General features: G+C 41.7%; 2 protein-coding genes across 2 annotated transcripts in view; both read right to left on the bottom strand.

Moving 5' to 3' along the window:
• Window positions 1–9,303, bottom strand: part of Zc2hc1b (zinc finger C2HC-type containing 1B) — a 55,644-nt gene extending 46,341 nt beyond the window's left edge. Inside the window, exons 1-3 of the mRNA XM_021655772.1 lie at window positions 9,276–9,303; window positions 3,215–3,276; window positions 457–576 (exon numbers count right to left, since the gene is read on the bottom strand). Coding sequence (XP_021511447.1) covers window positions 457–576; window positions 3,215–3,276; window positions 9,276–9,303 — 210 coding nt within the window. The remainder of the gene's footprint in view (window positions 1–456; window positions 577–3,214; window positions 3,277–9,275) is intronic.
• Window positions 9,304–9,918: 615 nt separating this feature from the next.
• Ltv1 (LTV1 ribosome biogenesis factor) lies at window positions 9,919–25,271 on the bottom strand. The gene is made up of 11 exons (XM_021655778.2): window positions 25,114–25,271; window positions 24,193–24,324; window positions 22,831–23,001; window positions 17,352–17,439; window positions 14,856–14,985; window positions 14,299–14,551; window positions 12,204–12,331; window positions 11,346–11,485; window positions 10,992–11,044; window positions 10,446–10,646; window positions 9,919–10,319 (listed from the first exon to the last, which is right to left on the bottom strand). Exons 1-11 carry the CDS (start codon window positions 25,114–25,116, stop codon window positions 10,209–10,211), a joined length of 1,410 nt encoding a protein of 469 aa, XP_021511453.1. The 5' UTR covers window positions 25,117–25,271; the 3' UTR covers window positions 9,919–10,208.
• Between the last annotated feature and the right edge of the window lie 525 nt (window positions 25,272–25,796).

The following is a 25,796-nucleotide window of genomic DNA, read 5'->3' as shown; positions in this document are numbered from 1 at the left end:
AGCTCAGTAGGTCTGCTTGGTGGTGGCTATCTTGCTGGTCCAGTTGGTGACTTTTTTACTGGAATGGTGCACACCTGCAGTCTCACTACTGAGGAAGCTGAGGCAGAAGGATCATGAACTTGAAGCTAGCTAGGCCATGCAGTCAGTTCATGGCCAGCCTCAGCTATCTAGAGAAACCTTATCTCGGGGGTGAGGGGGGAAGAACTTTTTTCCCAGGTCACTTTCTAGACTGAAAGGCATTCTATGAAAACGTAAACAGGAATCTTTTTACTACATCTGGAAAGGATCTAAAATTTGTTTGAAAAATCTAAGTAAGATTATACAGAAAACAGTAAAGGTGGATTATATTGAAATGCCATTACACTGCCTTATCAAGCAAAAATGAAAACAGAGAGCCCACCCAGACCAGCTTAAATGTACTTTCTATAATGATAAATAAAGGAATGGTTGGCAAACCTTAGACTGAGGAGGCATGCTCACAGTGGGAATGTCAGTTCCCTGTAATCTCTGCTTCAAGGAGTCGAAGGGTTTGCGTTTTTTGTTGAATATCTTTTTACATATGGGTCCATGTCTTTCCTAGATAAGGAAGGGTAGAAACTTGATTTGGAAAATGTACTGTCACCAAGTTTTAATGACTACATTCTTAGCCCCCAGGACAGGGACTGGTTAGTGTCTAGAGAATTTAGTCTATTCTCTAACTCTAGACCACAGTGGGGCAAATCCAGCAGCTCTCTCAGCCCTGTTGGGCAGCCAGGAGGTGCTTTACAGTTTCCTGTACTTTTGGAACCCCCCAGAGGTGAGGTCTAAACTGGGAATGGTGGTGCAGGCCTCTGTCTTAGTACTGGGGAGGCAAAGGAGTAGGGTTGTGAGCATAAGGCAGTCTGGGATACAAGTGATCCTGTCTCAAAAACAGAACAGCAAAGCAAATGACTTCTCACTGTGAGGATCTTTGGTCATCAGGGATGTATCTTTTCAAGAAACTGTGGCACTAGTGACCCTTCTAATTTTCTTCTGCTTACTGCTTATGAATGAGAACGTTTAGCCTCTCTGTCTTCACTGCTGAAACATAGGACCAAAGCAGTTGGGCTAACTGCTCATGAAATGGCAGCTCTAAAACCGAGACAGAATGAATCCTTTCTGTTTATGTTGTGATTATCTCAGGTATTTTGTTATAGTGACAGAAAGTTAACACAATAGTTAGTGTTTTACTTTAAATTTGATTTTACACCTCAAAAGCTAAAAGTTAGGTTATATGTTCTTTTTTCCAGCCAGTAATCTATTAAATACTCAACATTTCTGACAGAAAAAAAAAAAAAAAAAGGGAAACATAGACCTCTGCTTGGTACCTCCTTAATAAAGTATGGTACTCTGAATAAGAAATGTCACCCATAGACATATGCATTTGAATACTTGGTCCCCATCTGGGGACATTGTGTGAGGATCTTACGGAATCCTTTAGAGATGGAGCCTTGCAGAAAGTCTATTTCTAAGGGCTGGCCTATTTCCTGTTCATTTGGTCTGCTTCCGCTATGTAGATAAAATGTGACTGGCCAGCTTCCTGTTCCTGTTGTCATACCTTGCCTACCATGCCATGTCTTCTTGGCCATCATGGGTTCTCTCTGACTGATACCATAAGCCAAAAAAAAAAATCCCCTTTCTTCCTTAATTGCCTATCGTCAGAGTGTTTCATCCCAGCACCAGAAAATGACCTAATGCAGTTGGTTACCATGCCTTTAGGGCACACATACACATCTTTGTCCTTTTCCACAAGACCTACCATTTACAAAGTCGCTTTGTTTAGATCTCCAAAATGCAGGTTCTATAAAAATCTGTGCTCCTGCAAGTCCTCCACGTTAGACTACAGGAGAAGCTGGCAGACCATGTGTGTGAGTGTTCTATCTAGGGGTGAGACTCAAGGGTATACAAAGTATCCGTGACATCTAGTGACCTCTATCCAGCGGTACCACCTGGCTCTCAGCACCTCTTAGGGGCACAGTTCCTAGCCGGCAAAGGTAACAGTGTGCTGGGAGATACGGGTAGACACTGGGCTGCAACAGGCCTGGATGAGCTCCACTGGTAGCCTTAGGAGCTCTGAGCACAGTTTTTTGTTGTTGTTGTTTTGTTTTTGTTTGTTTGTTTGCTTTCTTAGTTAGGGTTTTTATTGCTGAGATGAAACATCATGACCAAAAAGCAAGTTGGGGAAGACAGGGTTCATTTGGCTTTCACTTCCAGATCACAGTCCATCACTAGAGCAAGTTGACACAGGAATTCAAACAGGGATGGAATCTGGAGACAGGAGTTGATGCAGAGGCCATTGAAGAGTGCTTCTTACTGTCTTGTTTCCCATGCCCTGCCTCTGAGCACAGTTTATCCAGAGGCAAACATTATTTTGTTTCTAAAATTTCCCAGAAAAACAAAAACTGCAACCTCATTTTGGAGGTACCTTGTCATTTAAACCCTAAATCCTGCAAGTTCAATATAGTATTCCATGATCTAAAATATCCAAATGATTTCACTATCATCCTAAGAGTTTCTTTTTAAACACGTATCTTTCTTGGCCACCTCCTTACAATGTTAGGGTGGACTGTCTGTTTATAGCCCTTCCTGTCCCTCAAGTTTGAAATAATCCAAACTTTTATTCAACTTTAAAGCCTGGAAACTCAACATGCAGTTAGTTCATATCTGGAAAATTAGATCTTGGAGCAGGCTTGTATCCATGCATTATCTGTTCTAATGGTATAAAACCCCCTTGAAATCAGAGTTCCGTGTACGTGGCAAGGCAGAAAACAGGAAGGTTACAGGACTTGTCAGAATTAGTGACAAATTTGCAGCTATGAGCCAAGTTTCCAGATGCCTGAAATTCAATGCTCATTCCTCTCCACCAGCTAATTTCCCTGGTGTTTTGGCCTTGAAATTTGAATTTTTGATGCTTAAAGAAAAGGCGGAAGAGCCAAAACCTCTCAAGGGATAATTATTTGTGCCAAGACCATTCCATCTGGCATGCTTTCAGGGAGACCATAGTTAATACGGTCACTTTTGAACGTGGCATAACCAGCTTGCCCCAATGTCCTCTAGGCCTGGCAGTCATAGGTTACAGACTCCTCCTCCCACCCCCTCCACATCTGTCTTTAATCTTGGCACCGTTGCCTCCTCACTGACTTGACAGTTCATTTAACTCCAATGAAACACATCTACAAAACGTCTTTATGTTTACCAGAACATCTGTTGCAAACCATCTCCCACAGACTTCACAGGGAAATAACTTCTGATTGCCATCTGCAGGAGATTCAAGAGCACATTATGTTAAGTTTCATGCAATTGCTTGGCTGAGGAAAGATGAGTGGCTGCAGGTGACCTCAGTCGCCTGACAGCCTTGCAGTTGTCCATCCCCCACCACCTGCTTCCTCCTCCTCAGAAGATCCATTGCAATCCCACAAGTTTTCTTTTCCTAATAGAAAGTTCTCACCTCACCAAACAAGGAAATTACACAAACTCGAGGCAACCGGAGTGTAATTATTTGCTTTAGTAGGTAAATGAGGTGCTGAGAGCCATGCATTAGACATAACTAGAGTTAACATATTAGCATAAAGTCACAAATTATCTGATGGTAATGTCTTTGGGTTTCTGCTTAGACCGAACATAGACTGTCAGTGATGTCTCAAGGAAACCTGATCCACATCTGGAGAGTGCTCTGGAAGGGGCTGGAGGGCTGGCTCAGTGGGTAAATGGGCTGGCTGTGCAAATGTGAACACCTGAGCGTAGGGCCCCACATTCAGGTAAATGCTGGCATGGTGGCCTACATCTGTAACTCCAGCACTGAAGGGAGCTAGATAGGCAGATCCTGGGGTCTCCCTGGCTGGCCCAGTCAATGACTGAGACCCAGGTTCACGTGAGAGTCCCCAAAACTAAAATGAACAATTAAGACACTTGATATCAAGTCTGACCTCCCTGACACACACATGCACTAGCATGAGCATAAACACACACACTAAAACACACACACCTTAAAAATAAAAAAAAATAAAGTACTACTTGGGAATATAAATCAAACAAAAATTGAATTTCTACCACAGGACAAAAGATCTTGCAAGAAATAATTAAATATACTGAAAGAAACCCATACATGGGTCCGATACAGAAAAATGTCAGAAAAATGGGAAGAGCTGTTACTAGCTTAGAAGATAAATTACTTAGAAGATAAAAAAGTTAGGGAAAAGTAAAATATTATGGACTTTTAAGATTTCACATTTTAGTACTTATTTTTGCTTTGTTGGAATTTGTGTATATAAAGATTTTTTTTAAAGGTTCAAGTCTAAGCATAGGGATTTCATACTGAAACAAAAATATGGCTTTTACTCCACAGACAAAAGGGGCCATCAGTGGCATGGAGGTCCTCCAGGGAACCTGCGCAGGGCCGTGGAGGTCTCACATGACATACTTGAAGACGGACAGGGGTATGTTAATTTGAAAACTGTGATGGAAACTTAATCAAGAAGGGAAGGAGACAGAACCTTCAACATGACTAGAGTTTTGGGGGGTGAGGAAGTGACAGAAAGATGAATGCTTGGGGACAATGCTAGTTTGTAGGCAGGAAGCCTGAGGAGATAGTGGGGCTGTGGATAGAAACAGGGAGTTGAAAAAATTCATTTTAGGAAGAAAAATGACCCCACTCTTGGAAATACTTAGTTCAATAGAGTTGTCCATCCAGCAGGATGGAAAGGAGGGAGGGTCAGGGTGACGGATGAAGATGTAGGTTTTGGGGAATGAGGTAAAGCAGGACACTGCCAGGGAAGAAGTTGTGGAAAAAGCAGCGGAGAGAAGATCCTTAGGGAAACGTCCACTTAAGGCCAAGAAAATGATGGTGATGAGCCAGGAGAAGCAAGAGGACAGGGCCACAGAAACCAACAGGGGAACCATGTGAAAAACGGAGATCTGCTTAGCAGGAAGCAGATGGCAGGCTGTGCAGATGTTGCTGATTTAAACAATGTCTTCACAGGTCTGATAATCGGTATTGTGTTTTCAGCATAGGTCATCCACCTCAGCCCACAGAAACACTTTCCCTCCTGTCCTTTTGGCAAAACTCCATATTAAAAAATAAAAATTTCAGCAAAGTTAGCATTCCCCCACTTGTTAATGAATACTGCTTGATTTGAAAACTGTCATTTTTCTCTAACATTATTGAAGGTTCTCTCCTTTTCTCTTCATGTCTTTTCTAGGCTATTTCATGGGCTCTTCACAGCAGCCTTGTAAGACAGGGCTCATGCCATTGTAACAGAGAAAAAGGAGGCTGAAAGTTAAGGGACTTATCTTGGTCCACAAATTCCAAGTGGTAACACTGAGATTTGAACCCAAGTCTCTGTCTCTACAAGGATTAAGACAGAAGTTCAATGATAGGTTTATGATATCCCACTAGCCTGAAAACCTCCAGAAGACCAAAGATCTTTGGTTTATATAAGTGAGTTTTAATGAATTCAAAGAATTTAAAATAACAGATATGATTCAATTAAAAACTTGGGTATGAGCCGGTCATGGTGGCGAATGCCTTTAAGCCCAGCATTCAGGAGGCAGAGACAGGTGGATCTTTGTGAATTCTAGGCTAGCCCAGTCTACTAAGCAAGTCTAGGATGGCCAGGGCTATACAAAGAAACCCTATCTCAAAAAACAAAGTCCTAAACCAAAACAACAACAAAAAACTAAGAGATGGATAGACCACTCCCTTCTAAATGACATTCAAGTCAGAAGCTTGTCTATAAGGAATGAAGAGAGTATCTGCCGCAACAGCTGAGTCACATAAAGTTCAAGGTCTATAGTGTCACCTACTCTGAACTGACTCAAACAGAAGATTCGATCACCACAACCTTAAAATAACACTTTGAAACAAGCAAAATGCCCTTCGGTTGATAGGAGGCTAAATGAACTGTGGTGTACCCATACCTTGGAACACTACACAGCAATAAAAAGGAATACTATTGACCCATGCAACAGCTTGAAAGGATCTCAGTGCTGAGTGAGATAAAGCCAAGTTACATGCTACATAGCTCCATTTGTAAAACATCCTCAAAAGCCAAATGACAGGGATGGGAGAGCACTAGATTGTCAAGCTGTTGGTGGCGGAGGAAGCTGAATGTGAGATGGAGAGAACACTCTCCCTTTGTGTGATGGGGCACAGAGCTAAGAACACACATTATACAAGAACATTTGCCAGCTTGGATGTTGTAGTATAGCTGTTCAAGAAACTCGAAGGAAAGCTGGGTTAAGGGTGAAAGAAAGCTCTTAGCTGTACTGTCACTTTTTGCAATACTATGTATATTTTGTGAAAATGAAACATTTAAGAAAACAGGAGTGAGCAAACTGTGATCTGTGACTCACACTGGAGACTGCATGTTTTTAAAAACAAGGTGTTATTGGAGTACCCGCCCCCCCCCCCCAGACACTCATTTACTCGTATCCATTGTTGCTTTCACACTTTCTGCAGCTGTGCAGAGGTCACATGACCTGGAAAGAAAAAAAAAAGCATACTATAGGAAGCAGAAGCAGGTGGATCTCTGTGAGTTTGAGGTCAGCCTGGTCTACAAAGTGAGTGAATTCCAGGACAGCCAAAGGCGAAACAGAGAAACCCTGTCTCAAAAAACAAAGCAAAACAAACAAACAAAAAAGCATACTATGTGGCTCTGCACAGATGTGGGCTGCTGACTAATGAATGAGAATATACCGATTAAAAAGAGTTGGTGCAATGGCTCACATTTGTAATGCCCACACTTAGGAGGCAGGAGGACTACCTTGAGCTCAGCTTTATCCTAGATTAGAGACTCCTAAAAGCAGAAGCAGCCAGGTGTGGTTGCACACACCTAAAGAGGCAGAGGTAGGAGTCTGAAGCCACCCTAGTCTTATAGAGTAAGTTCTAGGACAACCAGAGCTACAGAGAGAAATCCTTTCTAGAAAACAAAACAAAACAAAACAAATAAAACAAAAAAAACAAACCAACCAACCAGTCTCCCCCAATCAAAAAATCCTGAAACCAACAAGTCAACCAAAAGATCTGTGCATAACATGTTGATGGTTTTATTTAGAACAAATACAAAGTAACTACATCTGGATGGTAAGAATAAAAATGATAAGCATTCTTCAGTTTCCTGCATTTTTCCCTCTTCCTTTCCTTCTTTCTATCTTTACAAACATGCATCACTATTCTAAAGATCAGAGCCCTTTGGGGCTAGCCCTGCAGTGCTGCACTGACATGGAGCTGGAGGTGGGTCTTAGAGAGCTACAGGAACACAAGCCAAGCATGAGCTTGTGCGCAGGGCTCCTCAAAGGCCTGGCGAAGGCCTCCCGGAGTCACTCAGCACCTCCCTCGCTGACCTCTGCACACAGGTGAACACACTCTGAAAGCTGAAGTCAGACCTAGGGCTGTTCAGGTCATCTCTAAGGCATCTCAACTATTACATGCAAATGCTGCCTTCAAAGAGGTTCGTGCTTCTAGTTGTTCAAAGATAAGGAAGTTGTGCTTAGTGGTATCATATAAATGGTTTAAAGAAAAAGAAAATGTTTAGTGTAATGGACTGGGCAGTTTATAAATGAGTAAGAGGAAAAAGAAATTTAGAATGGATCCTAAGAGCACTTGCCTCAGTGTTCTATTATTTGCATAACAGGTATTTGCAAATTACATATTTTACCATGTTCCACAACTAATTTTCAAAACACTGGGAATCCTTATCTTCTGCCCTCTAAGTAGATCAAACAGGCACATTCAAGCAAACCACTGTCAATACATAAAAACAAAAATAATACTGTGTGGCCAGGGGCTAGGGATCAGAGCTGCTTTCAACTGAGGGGATGTGATATCACAATGCAGGTTGTACCTAACTACAGTATCTATAGGGTGCATCAAAAGAGCATGCAAAAATGGCACCAGCAGTGAAGACACACGCAATTATAATACTACCAAAGTGTCTAAAAAGAAGGCTTTGAAATCAACCCAGGGCAATGCTCAAACAAGTCTAAAACTCAGTATGCATGGCCAGTGACATGGCTTGAGTGGTTGATAAAAAAGATCCATGACCTGAGTTCAATTCCGGAATCCACATGAAGGTGGAAGGAGAGAACCAATTCCACAAAGCTCTCCTTTGACTTCCACATGCACCATGGTTTGCACATCCACACATACAATAAAACAAAACAAAACTTCATAATGCCTACTTGGGGCCCTTTCTCCTTGTTAACCCTTGTGACTCTACCACTGAATCCCAAAGTTTAAGCCGTTCTTTTATGAAGTGTTTTACCCTGTACCCATCCATACATATGCCACTTAAGACTATTTACTGAATGCCAGCGACTAGCTTGGGCAAGAGGGTAAAGTGGTAAAGCAAAGTTTTGCCCTCCAACTTTTCTCTCATCAGAGGAGCCTGAGAAACTGTCATGTATGACAGTGTTACAGAGAACCCAGTGCAGGGGAAGAAGTGTTAGTGAAAACATAAAGGTTACCACTGAGCGCCAACCTCGAGAAAGGCTTATCTGAAGACTTCAGGGGAACAGGTGAGCTCACAGTGACGGCATCAGCAACTTGTCTGTGCTGCTGATTTTTTTTTTTTTTAATTTTTTACTTTTAACTCTTAGTTCTTAAAGGCAAAATCCCTCTATCTCTGTGAGCTCCTATCGGTCAGCAGAGCTGATGTATTCAGGTCTCATCAGCTTACGGAGGGGTGAAAACCGAGTATTTGAGTGTGTGTGATTCCAGGTCTGGTGTGTGTAGGGAGAATAAAACATCAGAAAATTCATTCAAGTCACTACAAAATTGTTCTCCAGAATGGAATTAACAATCTTTAAGCTAAATTAATCAGCCTCCATAGCAATATGCTAAAGACTTGACACTGAGTTGTATTCTTCTATTTACAAAATAGATGAATTTGAATAGGATCAGGGCACAGCGACATCCTGTGCCCAGGACTCTCCATGCTTTGGAGATTTTTCTGTTGTGATGGTCAACATTATAATGGCCCATCTCTTTAGAATTTATATAAAACAGCAAATAACTCTGCTTCTGCTGGCTGGCATTAGAACACAGTCAGCATCTTACCCTTCCTCATGACAAACTACGCATTTTTATTTTTTATTTTTGGTTGTTATTAAGTGTTAACAGAAGTAAATCATTGTTGTTCAGAACTCTAAAAGAAATACAGTAATTTGGATTTAACTGAATAAACCTTAGAACAAGCTTTGGAAAGACACAATAAACAGGTGGTGACACTTATAAAAATCAAGCATCAAGTGTAGCTCACCTGCCACAACTGACTGTGCCTCAGCCATTTTGTTCCCCACTCTGACCAACAGTGTTCACACTGGTCAGGGGCAAATGAGCAAAGGCCAGTAAGAAGTCACAGCTTACCAAATAATGAATATTATGATGGAGTCACTGCCTAAACCTTGAATAAGTCTCTAGATGTCAAAACAAGAACATCTCTTCAAAACCTGGAAACTTTTGTATTTTAATAAACTGTGATGGTTCCAAACATTAAACAATGTTGGAAAGAGAAACTTTCTAGGTTACAGTGAAGTAAGTGTTCTTGATTGCTCCAGCTATGCTGTTCCTAAATCCCACAGGAAAAAAACCCATCTGGTCTCAAGGCAGGAAATCCCTGCCCTGACAACTGCAGAGCTCATCTTCACAGTCCTTTTGAAAAGGTCGCTTGTGTACACGGGAAAATAAGTTCTTATCCTGGAATCTTCTCAGGGATGCTCTTCTCACCACTGAGAATGAACCCAGCATTTCACAACTGAGCTTAAGCAGATCACGTCCCTACAGACGGCAAATTAAACCATGTAATTCCCAAGAAGGCGTGGAGAGCTTTCAAAGAATTATCTGAGAACATCTGCAGGGAACAACTCTGACAGTCATACAAATAAATGAACACATCAATTCCGTTCGTTATGAAGACATTTTCCTTTAATTTATCCAAACATTTTACTTTCATGAAGTCATTTATTTCAGAGGAAATATAAGCTTACAATATTAAACTTAAAACATTACAGTATTTACAAGATAGCTGGCAAGAGAACCTCACTTGTATAAAAACACAAATCCTCTATTTTTCTCAGCTATTTGCATATAAAAATGATGGGGACAAGTTTACCGCTTTTAAGATCCTGGTTAATTATGGAGCATAATGAAAACCACTGAAACAGAAATACAACTTATACTGAATGTTCAACACCTATAGCTTTATCCCCTCAATATTTTTCTTCAAGTTCAGCAGCTCCTTTTCTTGCCTTCTTTTCTCCAGTTTGAATGCTAGCTTGTTAGCTTTCTTTTCAACTCTTCGTTCCTGTACAAGGGGATCTTTATGTTACTTGCATGTTTATACATTTATATGGACAGACTATATCCACAAAACTTATGCCACACCCTTCCACCAGCTCTTTGCAAGCTCTACAAGAGAAGGCACTGTTACCTTCCGCTCCTCCTTTATGGCTTGCTTTCTTGCTCTTCTGTCCTCTTTGCTTTCATTTCTGGAACGTGGCTGGGTAGACACCTTGGGCAGATCACTGCCATTGATCATCTGCATTCGTTCAACCTGCTTTGCCGTGAGGCCTTTCTTAGGTAAAACATTGAGAGGTATTCCCGTTTTAGAAGATAGGTGGATTTGTTTGGGCTGAAACAAAGGTATAATAACACTAGAGTTATTTCCTATTCCTATTCAGCTCGCAAATGTTGCACTATTGGTGCTTTTCCTAATAGCACTGCTAACCACAAAGAATAAAGTTACTGTGAGAAAGAGCATTAAAGACAAGCTTTTATTTGTATGTGTGTGCATCTGTACGAATGTATGCCATATGCATGGGTGCACCTGGAGGCCAGAAAAGGACGTCAGATTCTCTGGAGCTGGAGTTACCACAGATGTGTGTTTGAACCAAACTCTGAAAGAGCAGGAAGTGACCTTGACTGTTAAGCCACCTCTCCATTCCTAAAAATGGAGCTACAGGATCTCAATACTTACCTTTGGTTCATATTTGATAAGCTGTGGATGATTGTATAAATTGGAGTATGTACCTTGAAAAGGAAGATAATATGTCACTTAAATACACTGTAAGTTCATCAAAAGCGCCTACAATTTACACTATATTCCTAATCTTGGTGTTTTCAGTGTACAAAATCACTTTAGAGCCTCTCTGAAAACCATTTTGAAATTATTTATAACTCAGTAGTGAAAGAACAGTCATATTCTTTCTAAGTCTATCTCTAGCACAAACTCCCTCAATGGTTAACTTCTACTAAAACATATCTACTTTCCCACAATGACTTTAAATTACTTTCATACTTTTGGCAGCTGACAGGACAATAAGATACTTACTGCAAACAGATTCACAATCCCACTTCTCTTTGGCTTCCTGAAGAACTACAGTAACGATTTCTTCCTTTTCAGATTCATCAAGCTCATTCATTGGCAGATCTTGATCCTCAAAAGGCTCAAGAGTATTCAATTTTACACAACTTTTTTGGTACATTTTATAAAATGAAAAAAGGATAAAGAAAACATTAAATTCCATGTCACTAAAACAGCTACAGGGACAGAGCAATTTAAAATCCTATTCCTGTGCCTGCCATGTTTCTGGTCCATGTCTCTATAGCTATCCCTGCCCTACCCTTCCAGGGATTTTGCTCATTTGCTCTGGTAGGTCTAGCTGCATCTGTGCAAGGTGGCAGATTCTGTAAGATGAACATCTATCTGTTCATCTATCTCTCCAAAGTATGCACAGAATTCCCTTAGAGCCTATGGCCCCTTTTGCAATATGGAAATTGCATGCTGCAGTATTTCATGGAATAAGACCTTTTAGCACATTTTAAAACTCCACCTCTCAGATAAGAGTCACTTTGGTGCAGATGCTGACTGAGCAAATACTTCACTGCTGAGCTCTGCTAATCAACTGGAGAGAAGCTTATCTATTAGCCATAACTATTCACTTTTTGGAACACCCCCACTTGAGATAAAGGAAGAAACCAGATACTAAGTTATGATTCTTCAGCCTAAGGCTAAAAGCACCATATTACTTTGCAACTCTAACATCTCTTCATATATTTATTATCTTTTACCATAACCTCCGATATTGTACAATGATGTTAGATCAATAGGAGGAGACTTTGACTAGGTGGACCCACGTCATTTAAAAGCAGGAAAACAAAGCTGTTCAAGAAGGAAGAGCTGTCATACTTCTCTGCCTTCTCCTTGTAGTAGTCATTCAAAACTTCCTGCAACCGACTGCTGTCTACTTGAATGGAACCTTCCAATTCTGCATTATCCAGAGCTCCAATTTCAACGTCATCATATTGTTCATAAAACTTGAATACAAACAACAAAAAAAGATGCCTTGAAAAACAAACCACTATGTATTTTTATTTATATTAACTTTACTCTTACATAGTATTTCAATAGTACTAAAAGCTTACAGCTATCATGAGTGTATGAGGAGAGAGGAAGCACCACTGGAAATGCAGATAAGGCATTTTATTTTTTATAGCTTTATTTTTACATGTTTGAGTGTCTGCATGTATGAACATGGACCAGTGCAGCAGTGCATTTGGGACCAGAAGGCATAGGGTCCTCTGTAAGAGCATGATGGACTCTTAACCTGAGCCCCCTTTTCAGTCCCAAAGAAGACATATTTCAGGGTTTTACAGTTAGACTTAAAATGGGCTTCCACTTAACATGAAAATAAAAGCACTTATTCTACTCAGATCGGACAATAACATGTTATCCAGAGATCTTTGCCTCAGGACACTCTGAAGACAATTTCACATCCCTGAGTGATGCAGGCAAAATGATCAAAATGTTGGATAAAGCTTAATGCATAAACTTCACTCTTGTTCAGATGACATTTACTATTCAAAAGCCTAACACTGTTAGGCTTTATCTGAATACTCTATCTCCTCATGAGTGAGCATGCCTGTACTTAACAGCTAGCTTCCCCTGACAGAGAAGAGAGAAACTAGCACTTCTGTGATATCGCAGCAAAGTTAGAACTTGTCTATTCCATACGCCTTAAAGGAAAGCATTCCCTCATTTGCTCACCGTTGTTGGGAAAGCATCACATCTTACTACTCGCCAGACACTACTACTACTACTTGAGCACTTTGAATGTACACTTGAGAATCTCTGCCTGTGGAGGAATGATATCCCAACTCAATACAAGCTAACTTACAGCTACTATACATGAATGAGCATGGTAGTAAGAGCTATAGCACAGAATGGGTGAAGAGATTCACACAGTATTGTAAACCAGGAGCTGGCCTGTCACAGAGGAGTCAAATCTGGAATAATTTAAGTTTTAAAAGTATCTCACACCCTACTTTTTGTTTGTTTGTTCTTAGTGTTATAGCTGAAGAAACAATAACAAAAAGGAAATTTGTTTATGCTATGCCAGCCAACTCTTAGGAAATTTTGCAGATTAGAGTCAGATGCAAAGGCAAAGAGGATGGACATCGGAGGAAGGAGAAAACAGGGAACAGGACAGAAAGCTACAAGAGAGGGCCTCTGAAAGGCTCTACCCCGCAGGGTATCGAGGCAGATGCTGAGACTTATAGCCAAACTTTGGGCAGAGTGCAGGGAATCTTAATGAAAGAAGCGAGAAATGGTAAGACCTGGAGAGGGCAGGAGCTCCAAAAGGAGAGCAACAGAACTAAAATATCTGGGCACAGGGGTCTTTTCTGAGATTCATACTCCAGCCAAGGACCACTCATGCAGATAGCCTGGAACCCCTGTACAGAGGTAGCCCATGGCAGTTCAGTGTCCAAGTGGCCTCCATAGTAATGGGAACAGAGACTGTCTCTGACAGGAACTGATTGGCCTGCTCTTTGATCACCTCACCTTGTGGGGGAAGCAGCCTTACATGGCCACAGAGGAAGACAATGAAGTCATTCCTGTTGAGTCCTGATAGACTAGGATCAGAGGGAAGGGGAGGACGACCTCCCTTATTAGTGGACTGGGGAGGGGCTCAGGTGGGGAAGAGGGAGAAGAGTAGGTTTGGGAAGGGAGGAGGGAGGGAACTACAGGGGGGATACAAAGTGAATAAACTATAATTAATAAAAATAAAAATAAATTAAAAAAAAAAACAAAAACAAAAACCTCAGACAAAGATGTCAGGATGTTAAACCGGTCAACTCTTGGAACCTAAGAGCTTTTTCGATGACCAGGGTGCTGCTCTGGGGGATGTTAATATGAAATGCAGTTTCTAGTTCTGCTGGTTTTAACTTTGGCTCCAGACTTCCTCAGCATGGAGAATACTCAGTGACATCCCTCAAGGACTCACCTTCTCAAACCTCTCATCATGCAGAGTCAGCTGTTCATTTCTCCTCATGACTGACGATGTCATGGAGTATTCTGTGAAACGGCTTTTGGTTTCCTCTTCCCAAAACAGGTGCTTTTTGATGGTTTCCTGAGGTGAACATGGGACAGATACCTCACCTCCATCTGACAGTGGGTCTGCAGAGCTACAGCCATCATCACTCCCTTCCTCATTGTCCACATCTTCCCATTCATTGCCATCTTCACTCTCTGATTCCCTAAAGCCAACAGGTCATAAATCAAAAGAACTTAGAAGAAACAACAGAACAAAGCAACTTTGTAAAGCTGGAGCTACTGCAGGCGGTTCTAGAGGAAGTGGGATTCAGGTGCACTGAGCTCATCTGGCACGGTAGGAAAAGAAACCAGCCGACAGGACTCTGCGATTTTAGCTCCAGATATTGATAGTATGCCTCAAACGCAACTATGTTCTGCTCTAATACTGACATCTTGGACTACATGTTCTCAAAACTATCTTCCTACTAGAGCGTGGTTCCCCTCCCACTAGAGAAGTCACACACATACATCCTCTCTCCTCCCATTGGCTTGTTGGCCTGAAGAATGAAGTCATCTTCAAGAAGGTTTTCTGGATCATCAAAGTCAAAATCGTCATCAAGAGCAGCAACAATGTCAGGATCAAAATCTAGTCGAGGGCCTAAAAGGAAAAGAGACACTGAGCAAAACTGGTGTCTTTAATCCCAGCATTCAGGAAGGTCACTGTGAGCCGGATGCCAGCCTGGGCTACACTGCTGCAAAGAAAACAAAACAAGCCCCCAGGTCCTCTGGCCTCTCCGGGGGATATGAAGAAAGCATAGTCCATTTACTTTATACAATCTGATTTATTTACATACTGCAAATAGAACAAAGATTTAAAAAATTCAGTCCATTTTCAGTAAAGAGAATTTTAAAGTACCCATTATTCTTCAATATTTCCTAGTAAAAACACCTCCATTTTGAATCATTTTGACTTTCTAAGCGAAACTCCTAAATTTTCACTTGAAGAAAGAATCTAGGCTTCCAATTCATTTATTAGAAATAAATGTTTGGTGACTTTCACATGTTCACAAATATGGACTACAAATTTTAATGAATCCCAGCTGTTTTCTTCAGCTTTATAATTCTATTTAAGGAAAATATTTAAAGTTCAAACTTTTCATTTGACATGCCTGCCAATAATGTCTGTTATGCCACCCCTGCCTACTTCTCCAGCTGCATTTTGTATTCATTCTTTTATACCATTCCAGAATGCTAAAATGTATACAGTATCTGGTATTTCTACTCTCTCAATTTTGCACGTAGTTTTCTGTCTGGAACATCTTTTTACCAGCCTCCTCTCCCTTCTCCTTCCACCTGCCTTCTACATCAGAAAGCAACTGGGTTCAGGGATGTAGTTCATGAGTAGAACAACCACAAAAGCAACAAGCCAACTCTGCTTGAAACCTTTGCCCAGCTTCCCAAGGCCAGGTCTAGTGGCCCTTAAATTTATTCTCCTATGTCACAACTGTAATATCTCATTTAGTATCTTTCTAACAGACAGAAATTCTTTCAGGTTAGGGACTATGCTTTACATTAGTTTAACTCAAGACTCTACTATACACTGGCCACTCCATAGAATAAATTAATGAAAGAATGTTACAAGGGCAACTGTTGGTTACCTTAGGAAAAAAATACTAAATACTGCTGCAGACCTTCATTTTAAACTATTACAATGGTTGTACTGAAAGTTTTCTGAACTACTTTCAGTTCATCTTGAGTGAATCTCAAAATATGTTTCTTCCAAATGCTTATATATGCTATTGTTCAAAATTATAAGGAATAATGATAATCACTGTTATCTTCATAAGAGAGCACATGAACTTCCCTTTCTAGGTTTCCACATTCTTCACCAAATGAAACCTATAAAGACCTATGAGGTTGATGCATAATACAAACTATGCTGGCCACAATCAATTCCTCTTCATATTCTATTATCCAAATTCTAGACTTCTATCAATTGTTTCAACTCTTCATTGTGCTTCTTTTTGTTTAACACAACTTAACTCAAATGAAAACTTAAAGAAGTTAGAGTCTTTCTTTAATGGATAAGACCTGTGAACCACAGCATCAACACTGAGCAGCACAAGATACATAAGGATACAGCAGTGGTACTTACATGTTGGGGGTAACTAACAGTCACTCAGTTAGACTTAAGACAACTTAAACAGGAGAAAATTTATTTCCGGTACTGTAAATTTAGCCAACTACTGAGAAGTGGTGAGGTCATGAACCCTTGAGGAAACTCTACTGTTGTCAGTCCATTCCTAAATCAGTGTTAATTCCCAACTGCATTCTGAATTCCCGTTCTCACATGCACAGACATGTGCAGTTCCCACTGCAGTTCCCACCATCAAAGAAGCCTCTCACTGAAGTAGACAAGAGACCAACACAGAAAGCCACAACTGGTCAAAATGCACAGAACAACTCACTGTGGAGTGGCCAGACCTAACTGGTAGATTTATAACAGAACCCCTACACCTACAGCTCAAGAAACATCAAGGAAGGGGATTGGAAAGACTTTAAGAGCCAAAGGTTCTAGATGCCTATTATAAGGTAGTGTTTTCTATACAACAGGAGTTGCACCCATAGAACTCTAACCATATAGTTACCTAAATAAGATCCATACAAAAAAGAATGCCAGGTGACCTCCCAATATAGATGGTGGAAGAACATCACTAGCTGCACCCCTAGATCAAGAGCTACAATTGACAGCTGCTGATAGAGGAAGAACCAGTCTTCTCCAGGAAGAACCTTCCACAGTCCAAGCGGTTGTCCCTAAACATACACACATGGACAACATTAAGTGGATCCAGCAGCCTATATTTACATATACACATATATGTAACAATAATTAAAGAATAAGAGGTCATGAAGTTAATGGGGAGCAGGGGAAGAGATTGTGGGGGTGGAAATCATGTACATATAGTACTATTCATGGACGTATATTCCAATAATAAAATAAACATTAAAAAAAGCTAAACTCACCTGAAATTGGAGCCGCTTTGTTTAACAATCCAACATCTTCCTCAAACTCTGATGCAAACACTGATGAAGGCAATTTAATTCCAGTGCTCTTGAAAAAAAAAAATGACACAGTTGTTAGGTTTATTTAGAAAATACTGTTCAGTTACTGTACTAGATTGAAAAGTATGCTTTCAAAATTCGTGTCCAGCCAGCCAGCCTGAGGCTGCGACCATACTTGAAATAAGGTTTGTTATGGCTTATTTCCTATGAAATACTGCAATTTACTCATCACCAAGAAACATTGATATGAGACCAGATGGACCTTAACAGTTGGTCAGTGCTCAGTCTTCATGAATGAATTAAGCTATTCACGGTACCAATGGAGCAACAAGCTGGAAATGGTCTGCTATGAAGGCCAGTTGGATGGGTCCCTCACGTGTTCTAAATGTTCTTTACTTCCTAGGTCTATTGTCAGCAAGAAGGCCACAACCATATGTATTCTCGTGATCTCAAATATGAGTTTAGTGGCTGGCTTGCCACATAAAAGGGAGAATGAGATGTGAAAATGGAGATAGACTGGAATGAGGCAACCACAGGTCAAGGACTGTTGGCAGGCTTTGAAAACTAAGAGTTAGATGAGTTACAGAATCTTCTTGAGTCCCCAAGAAGGAACTGGGCCTGCTAAGAGCTTGGTTTCCGACTTCTGGCCTCCAGGCCTGAGTGAGTAACTGTCTGGTATAAATTTGTGGTGACCTCTTCCCAGTCTCAGGAGGCTGTTGTCACTGTACCCTGATCTCCCATGCGTGCCAGCGTACATTCTCAACGTTCCAGCACCACCCTAACAGGGGCCCTTTCAGGTGTTTCACAGCTACTTTATACACTATTCCACAGAACTTCCAAGCTTTTAGCATGGACATCTCAGTGAAAACACAGAAGTCCTGAAATTGAAAAGCTACATGCCTGAATTTAGCCACTAAGAGGACCCAGGATCTAACCCACATTTACAAGTCTACCTAACTGGAGCCTCAAAAGTAATACATTTTTTCCCCTCTTATACTAGAGATAACATCCCATAATCCAGCAATGGCATGAAGGTCACAAAGCATCTCTGTCCCTACATCCCTCTCAACTCTTGTGCACAATTTCACTCCTTTCCTTTGGGCAACATCCTATGTGTATTTAACCAAGTCATTGCAAAGCTACTCCATTAGTCAATCCTAATTCGACCTTCTTATCTCTGCCAGATGTGCCTGCACTTTGAACAGGTCTTGATTTCTCAAGGCTCTGTAAGAATCAAGCCTACTCTAGGTATCCAAATGTCTGTTCCTTGGCAAAAGAGTACAGAACTCAAGTCCAGTTCCTCAATGTCATGTAGTAATTCAATATAATTTATTGGGTATACATAATCCTGTCACTATGACCCAGTCTGTTCCCAGCTGAAATGTTCATCTCAGGTAGTACATTTGATGGTCAGCTCAGCTCATTTCCTCCTGCATAAAGCTGTTCCTAGAATTTTCTTTTGTGTAAACCCTTTGCTCCTCAATCTTTACACTATGCAATCTACTTAATACACATACTCTTGATGACCTGTTAGCTTTAATTTCCTCTCCTCCATCAATCAGTATGTGAAGGTGTTCACAAATGCTATGTTCATGTGTGCCTCCCAGCTCACCCACCCTACCCTGAGTCCAATAGCAGGAATGACATCAAGACAGATACTGTCCCTGGCCCACAAGGAGTACTGTAGCTGGGCAGTGATGCAAGCCTGGCTTTCCACCTCTGAGGAAGTCGAAACAGGCAGCACCAGAGTTCCAGGCTGGCCTAGCGAACATGTAAAGAACCTGTCTGAGGAAAGATGGAAACGGACTCCAAATAGAAGCTCCCTTCTGAGATAATGAAGCAAAGGCTAATAACTGCAGTGCACACACAGCAAGCTGTTAGGGCATCTAAAATGAGATTCTGAGTGCCATAAATATGGGTTAACATGGGCTGGTTTTGTTTTTTTCCATTGTAAAGCCATTTCAAAACAAAACAAAACAAAACAAAAAAGGTCTCATTATGTAGTGAAAGCTGGTCTGGAACTCAGAAACTTGCCTGTCTCTCACTCCCAAGTTCTAGGATTAAAGGTGTGCACCACCATTCCTAGCTAAAGTCAGGTTTTTTGCTTTGTTTTAAAACAGCTTTACCAAGACATTATTTGCATGCTTTATAATTCATATATCAAATCCAAGATGGCGGCAACCAGCATGCACCATATCTGAGGGGCAGAGGATCTGAAACTCCGAAATTGGTGAATGGAGGGGCAGCTGAACCCAGAACATAGACATTGAGGCTTCCTGGGAAAAAGGGGACAAACCGTGAGCTGAGACCATTTGGTTTCAGGTCACCCAAGGACTTCTCGGGGTACTGAGAGTGACAAATACTCAATCCCCAGGCACTTCCCCATGAAGGGCCTTCCTACTCCCTCCTCGGCAAGGACAGAGGTGGCCTGCTATGCCCACAGCACCTAGCACACAGCACAGGGCCAACCAGGTCCGTGGCTCCCCAGGGACTTCCAGAAGGCATCTGTACCAGCCTCCCAGTTTTGCCGCAGTGGCTGGACTCCCAGTGGACTGCTATACCAGCCCCCAAGTTCTGTAGCTGCAACACCACTAAGCTGATGCATCACCTACACTCACATGTACCCCTGCAGGATCAAATCTGAGACCCTGTTCTTTCTGATTGGACCTGCTAGACAGCGATTGTGCCTTCGAGTGCCTGCAGAGCCCCAGATCCAGGGTCCCTATACGCTAACAGCCAAACATCGAATCTTCCACCCACAGCCCCATTGTGGGCAACATAGGGATTCTTAGGACAGCATTCTCAACATTGAAGGCCCTGTTCTGTGGGTCTACTAGTGGGGTCCAGGCAAACAATTCCTAAAGCCCAGACAGATCTGAATACCAGGCCTGCTGGCCACTGAGGTATTCAGGAAATCTGTGCATGCGTTTTGTACCTGTGAACTGCAGAACAGTGCCTGCGAACAGCGCCAGCATCCTCAAAAGGTGCCAGCATCCTCTTCCTCCGCCTGAGCCCACCTCCAGCCCCACATTCCAAGCATCTAACTCTCTAGCACCCTGTCCTTCAAGGCACACTTCCACACACACTTCCATGCTTGCTCGCCTGTACTTGTGCATCTGCACCTGCAGACCTCCTTCCCTTAGATACAGCTAAAACACCAATGCACACTCTTAAACCAGTGGACCTCCGTCATCTTCCTGAAGAATTCCAGACACCAGAGAAAGATGGACCCAGTCTGAAGTTCAGACTCCAGGAACAAACAGTGAAGGTTATGGATAAGCAAATGGCCAGAGGTTGGCGTAAGAACACACACAAAAAAAATCAGGATATCATGGCTTCACCAGCAACCCCCAAAATCAATGGATATTTCAATTCACCAGAAACACAGGAAAAGGACTTTAAAGCTATGCTTTTCCAGTTATTAGAGGAACATAAAGAGGAAAAAAACAAAGCTCTCAAACAAATACAGGCGAAACAAATAGAGGCACAATTAGTGTCATATAGAGAGGAAATGAACAACAACAACAAAAAAATAGAAGCCATCATAGAAAGTCAGGAATCCACATTCAAACAGATGAAAGAAATGGTGCAAGGCATGAAAACAGAATTAGATTCAATAAAGAAAAAACAAACTGAGAATACCCTGGAGCTGGAGAACTTAGAGAAAAGATGAGGAACCACACAAAGGTAAGCAGTACCAACAGAATATAAGAGATGGAAGACAGAATCTCAAGCTCTGAAGATACATTTGCAGAAATTAATACTTCTTTCAAAGAAAAAGTAAAATTGGAAAAGTTACAAATACAAAATATCCAAGAAATCAAGGATGGCATGAAAAGACAAAATCTAAGAATAACAGGAATAGATGAAAAAGAAGATTCCAGGCTCCAAGGTCCAGAAAATATTTTCAAGAAAATCACAGAAGAAAGTGTTCCCAACTTAAAGAAAGAGATGTCCATAAATATACCAGAAGCCTACAGAACACCAAATAGACTAGACTAGAAAAGAAACTCTTCATGTCACATCATAGTCAAAACACTAAACCTACAGAATAAAGTAAAAATATTAAAAGCAGCAAGGGAAAAAGGCCAAGCAACATATAAAGGTAGACCTATCAGAATCACACCAAATTTCTCAAAAGAAACTATGAAAGCCAGAAGGGCCTGGGCAGATGTCATGCAGACTTTTAAGGGACCACAGATGCCAACCCAGACTACTATATCCACCAAAGCTTTCAGTCAACATAGATGGAGAAAAACAAAATATTCCATGACAAAACTAAACTTAAACATTATCTACACAACAACCCAGCCCTACAGAAGACACTAGAAGGAAAACTCCAATCCAAAGAAAACAACTATACCCAAGAAAACATAGGACATAGATAACTTCACAATAAAAAAAAAACAAAAAAAACCCAACAAGAAATGAAACACAGTAATACCACCAACTCCACAATAAAATAAAATAAATTAAAGATTAAAAGCTAAACTTTCTGTTTGTTAGAATTCATGCTGAACATGCTATGACTTTACTAAAACGTTCCTTCTCAGAAAGAGAAAGCAGTTGTGCAGGAGACCTCGTCTCCCTCAGTGGGGCACAGAAGGGAAGGGGCAGTAAGAACTCTGCTACTAAGGTAACAGCTTAGAGGAGGGGCAAGAGAAGCTGGACCTGTCTAGTGAGGTGGTGGTGCCATGTGGGCCCATACAAGAGACTAAACTGACAGCTCCAGTTATCACCTCTTTCTTCAGGACAATTTCCTGAACCCTGACTCCTTCATCTCCCTAGCAATGAGCTTTGCCCCGGAAGAGTTCAGATCCTACCTTCCCTCAGAAGACACCTTGCCATTTCTCTTCTTTTGCTGACAACCCCAATGAATGTCTTTTCCTTTTTAAGCGCCGGGTGGTAGCATGCAAAAGCAGCACTTTCAACATACATAGGTGCGCCTGGGACTTACACAAGTAGCACTGGGTACACACATGCTTGTCTGTATTTAAAGGGTAAAGCGTAATACAGTGGACTGCACGTTTGCTGAGAAGATTAACAGTCATTTCATTACAACCAGTTCATGCTGTTGTCTTCACGTTACCTGGGAGTTTTCACTAAAGTGTTAAAGATCAACAAATTTCAACCTATAGCAGTTTTTGATTACAAAACGTTAGAATACAAAATGCCCTGTTCCCCCCCATGGAAAATGTTGTCTGACATGACTCAAAGTTCTGAACCTGACAAAAGGCTATTAGCCTTGACACCAGCTACCAGAGAAGCGGCCTATGATTTCCCAATGGTTTAGATATACAAACATCCATCCAATTTTAGGTAGAGACTCTGTTCTTCATACTGACACCATTTACTGCCCCAAGGTTATTGACTTAAAAATGAGGCATCTCTACTCATTGCTGCACAGTTTCACATTCAAGGGCTAAGTAAGAAAGCTTACTGGAAAGCCTGAGGTTTCATCTTGCTCATCATGGTTGTATGTGCTGAAGGCGGTGCTGGGAATAAGCTCTCCAGGCCCAGAAGGCTCCTTCAGGTGTTGCAAGTAGTCGTAGTCATCATCGAAGAAGACACCATACTTCCTCTGTTCTGCTCGTCTTTCTTCATTATTTACCTTGGATAATGAGATGGAATTAGCTACCCTGCCATGGATAAGGCCAGGACCCTTAAAGAGAGCAGGAGGTTAATGGTATATGAATACTGGCTAACAGGAATCACTAATTCTTGACAGATATCAAAACTACAGAGCATCTAAACCAGAGTGCTACATAAAATTTAAATGGAATGAAAATAAGCCAGGATGAGGCAGACAATCAGAACCCATGAATACAAGACAAGACTGGAAAATGCATCAAGCCCTTGACCCAAAGACACACGAATGAAAACAATTCTTTGAACTAGACAATTCTGTACAACTCCACATAAGAAATATAAGTAACACACACTCAAAATGTAGTTGGAAGGTTAGAAGAAAAGATTTGGGGACTTTGACAGTAAGAACAGTTTCTTGTATTTATAAGCAAAGAAAGCTTTTCAGTGGTGTAGGGGGTGGCTTTAATGAAAAGCTAAACAAAGGCCAATGCCCCCCCAATACTTGAAACCTTTAAAATTTTCTCTTTTTTAATGAGTGTTTGGACTACATGTATGTGTGCTTGGTATATATACACAGAGGACAAGAGGGTATCTGATCTCCCTGAACAGTTGTTACTGATGGTTATGAGTCTACATTTAGGTGTGGGGAACTGAACATGAGCCCTCTTCAAGAGCAGCAAGTACTCTTATGGACTGACCCATTTTTCCAGCATCCCCAATAGTTTCATAGTCTACATCTTCAACAAGTGTAAGGTTACAAAAGCTAGCTTTTTCAAAGCGCCTGTAAGATTACCAAAGCTACTCATGAGCTCAGATGTTTTCTATTTCATGAGTGACTAGGAAGCAGAAATGCAAACTGAAGGCTACTGTAACTTGGCAGAACCCAAGAGAAAGCAGAGACTGAGTACACAGCCAGACTTTATATAATACACAATGTAGGTGTGCTCTAGTAAACTTTACTAAGATTCTGTAAGGTCTCTTTATTTAATAATCTCAAAAATGCTTTATCCTGTCAATCAAAACATATATACGATATCAAATGTCAGCACACAGATGAGAAACTGAGTCACAGTTCTTTTCCCAGAGACCAGTTTCTAGGGGTGCAGTTAAGGGACAGCATGCTTGTTAGGCATGTGTATGTCCCCTAGTTCCATCTTCAGCACCACAAAACCAGCACCCACCCAGAAGCTTAGCACTCCAGGGCAGGGCCTACCTTCTGTGCTGGCAACAGAACTCTCTGGGGTGCAGTCTCATCCGCTGCTAAGGGATCTCGCTGGCTCCGGTGTACCAGGTGAAAAGACAGAGCATTCTTCTTATCTATAAAGGGCTTTTTCTTTCTGTGAGGCTATAAAATAATCAGCAAAGGTCAATAAAACAGAACCCCAACACAGCGGACAACTCCACAACCACATACCCTCAGTAAGTATGTGAAGGCTGAACAGATTTGTCAAGTTTGCACATCTAAGCCAGACAAGACTCCCTGTCTTCTGAAAGATCCATACTTTCCTTCTCCAGCAAACACTGGATGGGCACCTCCAATGCGACACCTGTTCAGAGGGGCTGGGAATATGGCAGTGGGGCAGCCTGGGAAACTCTCAGTTTTGGGCAAGCAAATCAGTAAGATAACGACCTAGTGAGGAAAAAAATCAAACAGGGTGAAGTGCAAATGCCTGAAGTCCTTTATAATGGGTGCTCTGGGAAGGAGCCTGCCAAAAGAAAATGTAGAGACTGGTATTTCATCTACTAACTCCTAAATAAAACCAGGACACAGACAACTAATGTTTAGATTCATTACTCCTCGATAAATTTTTATTTGCTTTTCAACACTGGGTCTTGTAAAGTCGAGATGTCAACCAGGTGTTCCATGAGGACCCCGGAAGCAGGGGGCGGAGCGTCTATGTCACAGGTACTGAGTTAACTTAAGCGGTCAGAATTTTACAACTCCTGGAGTTTTGCAAAAGGGAAACAAACCATCCCTTCTTCTTTCAAAGTCCTCCTGGAGCACGAAGGTGACCGGTTTCGGGTCACCACGCCGTGCTACCAGTGGCCTAAGCTAGCCGCTTTGCAGGGAGCGGCAAACACAGACAGACGCGGAACCCGCCGGCTCCCGCCCGGAGCACCGCGGCTTTCTCACCATGACGAGGCAGGGACTCCCTCTCCGGAATCGCGGAAACCAAACCGCGGCTCACCGGTGTCTCCCGACAGAGCCACACGTGGATACACAGGTTCAGGATGGCGTCACACGATGGCGTGGCAATGGGCCAATCGCCGAGTTGCTGCTGGACTGAAGCCGGAAGTGGCGTAGTCGGAGTCCTCGGAACGCTCGCGGGAACTTCCGGGAGGCGGGACTAGCAGGACTTTCTAAGTGGGTGGGTCTTTTCTAGGAGGAGTTAGTGCGGGAAGGGAGTTGATCACTTAGCCTGAGTTCTACCTCATGGGGAACTTCCAGACCCAACCCTTGGAAGGTGAATGAAACATTATCATTGAAGATATTCCTTACTATATCCCTAACTGAGAACAAGGCCAACTCTGTGCAAGCTCCTGGAAGGAAGGTGGCCACTTCCCTGGCTTCAGTTGCACAGATCTAATAGGCAGAGCAGACATCATCGTCTTCGTTTTTTATATTTTGATGAACAACCCCCAACCGTACCTTTAACACTCTCCCTAAGACTATTTGTTTTAGGAGCATTTGATATAATAAAATACATTCAGAAGCTCTGCTGATTGCATATTTTCTAAGATGAAAACAAATAATCCCAAGGTTGTTCTGTTTTGTTTGTTTGTTTTTGAGACACTGTTTCATGTAGCCCAGCCTCC

Source organism: Meriones unguiculatus, chromosome 3, assembly GCF_030254825.1.
Source record: "Meriones unguiculatus strain TT.TT164.6M chromosome 3, Bangor_MerUng_6.1, whole genome shotgun sequence".
Lineage (NCBI taxonomy): Eukaryota > Metazoa > Chordata > Mammalia > Rodentia > Muridae > Meriones > Meriones unguiculatus.
Note: the sequence above shows the minus strand (reverse complement) of the source record. Positions and strands in the feature narration are given on the sequence as shown.

What these genes read in the sequence shown, in the direction of transcription:
- Ltv1 (XM_021655778.2), bottom strand. An exon ending in ATGATGAGAGGTTTGAGAAG is followed by an intron (nt 12,332 to 14,298) that starts GTGAGTCCTTGA and finishes TTTGTATTCAAG; the next exon opens with TTTTATGAACAATATGATGA. An exon ending in CCATAAAGGAGGAGCGGAAG is followed by an intron (nt 10,320 to 10,445) that starts GTAACAGTGCCT and finishes CCCCTTGTACAG; the next exon opens with GAACGAAGAGTTGAAAAGAA.